Below are 4044 nucleotides of genomic sequence, written 5' to 3'. Positions count from 1 at the left end.
TCTCGCGGGGCTAGTGCCTGAGCAGCCAGGCTGTGCAGCACCCAGTGCACTAATGCTGGGTTGACTCGGGACACACTTTCTGTGCCTTTAAGAGCTTTCCAAGGTACCAGCTCTCGGCTGCTCTTGCAGCAAGTCAGCCCGCCTGGCGGTGAATCTTACCTGGGTCTGAGGGGAGCGGGGCGCTGGCGGGCTCCCCGGTACCTGCTCCATGGCGATTGCAAACAGCCCCCACGCAGGAGGCCGGTCCAGGCACCGCTGCCGGGCTCAGCTGCCTGGCGCTTCCTCCGCTGCCGCGGGTGCTCTGAGCCAGGGTGACGACGCCGCCCAGGTCCCTTCCACTCCGCCCGCTCCGGACCGCGCCCGCCCTACGTGCAGCTCAGCATCCCCGCCGGGGCCAGCCGGCTCCCCCCGACACCGGTGCCTGCATCAGACGCGGCTCACCCAGCGCCTGGGCAGCCGCCTACGTGTCTTTGTGCACGTCGGACCGGGGCTCCCTCCCTGGCTTCCCGGACCTGAGCTCACTTGGGGGGGAGGACAACGCCCGCGGATCGGATCCGCTCCCCTTCACGCTGAAACTGGCTGCTTCGCTCTGCTTTCCGGACTCCCCTCCACTTCTGTGCCCGGCCCCGGGAGTGGCATTTGCAGGACGCAGCCGTCAGGGGTGGCAAAAGGAAATCGGGTGCTGCTGCCCCGATTACATCCTCCACCCCAGCCAGTATTAAAGCACCAAGGAATCTGACACATTTTAAACCTGCTTATTAGTGGGAAAGCACCATCAATAGACAAACACAATCAAGACACGCTCCTTGCTCCAGCAGTTTCTAGCTGGGATATATAGCAGGCGCCAGATCAACCACAAAGGAATGGAGACTAGGGGACTCCCAGCAGCTTTGTGTATAACAGTCACAAAATATCTTGCATAAACAAACAGGTGCAGCTGCTTCCCTCTGTGTTGCCAGGTGAGGCATTGCCAACTAATCTGCAAGCTGAGCATCTTTCATGGGCTAGCAGTTGTCTTTCCTCACCTAAAGCCTTAGCTTTCTCCCATTAAAATCAGTGACTTCAAGTGGTGTGGGATGAGGAGTTCACTGCAAGACCTCTGGAAAAAATTCCTTCAAAGAAAGTGGAGTCAAGTGGAAAGTGTATATCAAGTCATGAAGGGAAGCTGAAGGTCAGTGATGATATATCTAGCTGTTCAGTACTCTCAGTATCCGTGGGAAGGTTTCTCAAGCATTGCTGCCTGTACAAAATCTGCATTTGTCACAGATTATCCATTTATCTTCAGTCCATTTCCACCTTATGACAAAAATGGCAATTTGCTGCAATATCTTTGGGAGATCTTACTGTATTGTTTGTGTATCCTTGTGGGCAGGGACAGTATATAATTCCATGGGGGAGTGGGAATCATGGCCCTCCAAGAACTAAGAACAGTGAGGGGGTGATTAGGCAAATTCACTCAGGTTGTAGCATCTTAAGAGACATACCACCACCTGGGGGAGCTTGCATATACTGATTCCAACTGGATTCTCCAGAGACCAACAGACAAAGAAAGGACTTTCAGTTAAAGAGCCTGTGTTTAGACTGACTTGGGGCCTTCTTTCTGATCTACCAAGCAGACAGGGCCTATGGACTAAGGGGCCCCCCAATCCTTCATGGGAAAGGTTGGAAGGACTTTGGCTTACTGAGGCCCCATAAGCTTGATTGGTGCACTCTGATCAGCTTTTAGCGGGTGTATAGGAACATTTATTGGATTTTATATGTTTTCTCTGTAATACTTTCATCTTAAGAATAAATGTGCTTGCTTATAAAGAGTTATGATGTAACTTATGCTGTTTGTAGCCTTCGAAGAGAAAACAAACCACAGCTGCTGGCCTGCTTTGGCAGTCTGCTTGCAGGGGATACCAAAGTGTAAGCAGGGAACTGTACAGCCTGGAAAAAATCATTAGCAGGGAGGGCAACACTGGTCTCTGCCCAAGAGAGGTGACAGCTAAGGAGCCAGGAGCCTAGAGTGAGTGCACTCTTGGTGGAGCATGGAGGGGGCATACAAGTGCAACTGCCCTGAACTGTGACACCCCCCCCACCTCTTCTTTTCCTTCACAATACTCCTCATCAACTGGGGGCTCTCCTTCTGCCCGGACCCCCAAAACCTGGCGCTGAGGAGGCGTGCTGCTGAGGGAGAGATCAATACCTGGAGCTGGGGACTGTGAGGGACACTCTGATTAGGGCTGCCATAAACCGCTGGCTGAGCCGGAGTGGATATACCATTGTTTTACATAAGTCCACACTGTGTAGCCCATAGGATTATTTTGCTATTATATTTTACTAATCCAGCCAGCTGTATCAAATAATATGTTTCTTTCTGAATTAATCCATTTCATATATGAGTCTTATATTTTATCAGTATTAATGCCTATGAAATTAGGATGTGTTGAGGCATATGATATGTGTTTCCTTATAATTATAGATAGAATAAGTTTTGCTGAAATGCAAGAAGCCTACCAGCTGATATTCAGTAGGATCCGCTAAATAGCTAAAAGTATGATCAGTTAAGAGTAAGTCAGCATAAAAGCTGGCAACCTTTGGCACAGATAGAAGTGGTCCCTGAACTTTGGGGAACAAAAGGGAGGAACTACACACAACACTGAACAGGTCTGTCTGGTGTCTGCAACCGTTTGGTAACCGCAGGGTATACCACAACCTGGAAGTCACCAAAAGAGCCTAGGTTGGCAGTTTTTAGAGTGACGGGGAAGGATAGCTCAGTGGTTTGAGCATTGGCCTGGTAAATCCAGTGTGATGAGCTCAGTCCTTGAGGGGGCCATTTAGGGATCCAGGGCAAAAATCTGTCAAGGACAGTACTTGGTCCTGCTGTGAAGGCAGGGGCTTGGACTCAATGTCCTTTCAAGGTCCCTTCTAGTTCCATGAGATAGGTGTATCTCCATATTTAAAAAATGATTAATACATAGAGAACAAGTGTCATAATCCACTAACCTATAGGATAAGGGTACCTATAAATTTCTTAGGTTACAAAATAATCTTTGGGTATAGTAGGTTTGGCCTGAATTACATAGCATCAAGATCCTATAAAATACCATGTAAGGATATCTTAGGGAGATTTCTCTTTTCTTTGTTCTCCTATATTCTATAGACTATCTTTTTATCTACCTATCATTCTATCTTCTATCACGCTATCAGCTCAGCTTGTGTAGTACAGTATAATCACTCAACATTCCTAACTCCTGGGGAAGCCAGAACCATGGTGTTATCAGGTATGCCAGGAATGAGGCTGGTCCATCACCTCCTATTACCAGGTCCTCAAAGAAGGGTGTATGTTAGCTTGGGGGACGCATAATAGGAATGTTGCCACCAGGAGTTCTGGAATTCTTTTACTGTTTTGCAGTCAGAAGTTTCATAGCATTTATTCTTCTTCTGTTAATCCCAATAAAGCTTTTATCAATTTGGTATTGTCCTCAGCGTGTTTTTGCCAAGAACCCCGAGAGCCCTCTCCCGATATAGAACTTGCTGAGTTCTCAGACCCTGTAGTCTGAATTGGACAAGAACCTATAAATCTTCTGGCTGGATGTGATCAGTGGCCAGCCTAACAACTAACCCATGAAGTGCAGGTCAACAACTGTGCCCCAGCATAGGGTGGGGGCAGGGCCTGGCCATTAGAGCAGGGCTCCTGCCTAGGCAGGGCTCTTAGGCCCCATGTGGGCTCTGTGGCAGGTGGTTGAGTGACACTGCCTCCCTGCCTGGGGACTGACCAGCTGCCACCATATGGGGCTGCCACTTTGTTTTGTTTGTTCATGGGGGGGCTCACTCAGCCCAGCCCCCACATTACTGCCATCACTGAGGTGGGGGCAGGCTTCCCAACTGTCCTCCCCTCAGTCAGCCTGGTCCCGCCCCCATTGGAAGGGCAGGAGAAACACTCCCCTCCCCCACGAGGCGGCCAGAGAAGCTGAAGGACAGTGGGTGAAAGTTGAACATGTGCGCGTGCGCCTTGGTTAAGCGAGGGGCAGGGGGAGGAGGCATGGCTGTGTTGGGGGG

General features: G+C 50.0%; 1 protein-coding gene across 1 annotated transcript in view; it reads left to right on the top strand.

Moving 5' to 3' along the window:
- The first annotated feature begins 1792 nt into the window (after positions 1–1792).
- The window catches only part of SNAPC1 (small nuclear RNA activating complex polypeptide 1), a 17300-nt gene continuing 15048 nt past the window's right edge, over positions 1793–4044 (top strand). The window contains exon 1 of the mRNA XM_032789168.2: positions 1793–1908. Within this exon, the coding sequence (XP_032645059.2) occupies positions 1793–1908 (116 nt within the window). The remainder of the gene's footprint in view (positions 1909–4044) is intronic.

Source organism: Chelonoidis abingdonii, chromosome 4 (genome assembly GCF_003597395.2).
Source record: "Chelonoidis abingdonii isolate Lonesome George chromosome 4, CheloAbing_2.0, whole genome shotgun sequence".
Classification (NCBI taxonomy): Eukaryota; Metazoa; Chordata; order Testudines; family Testudinidae; genus Chelonoidis; species Chelonoidis abingdonii.
This window is presented reverse-complemented; position numbering and strand designations above follow the sequence as displayed.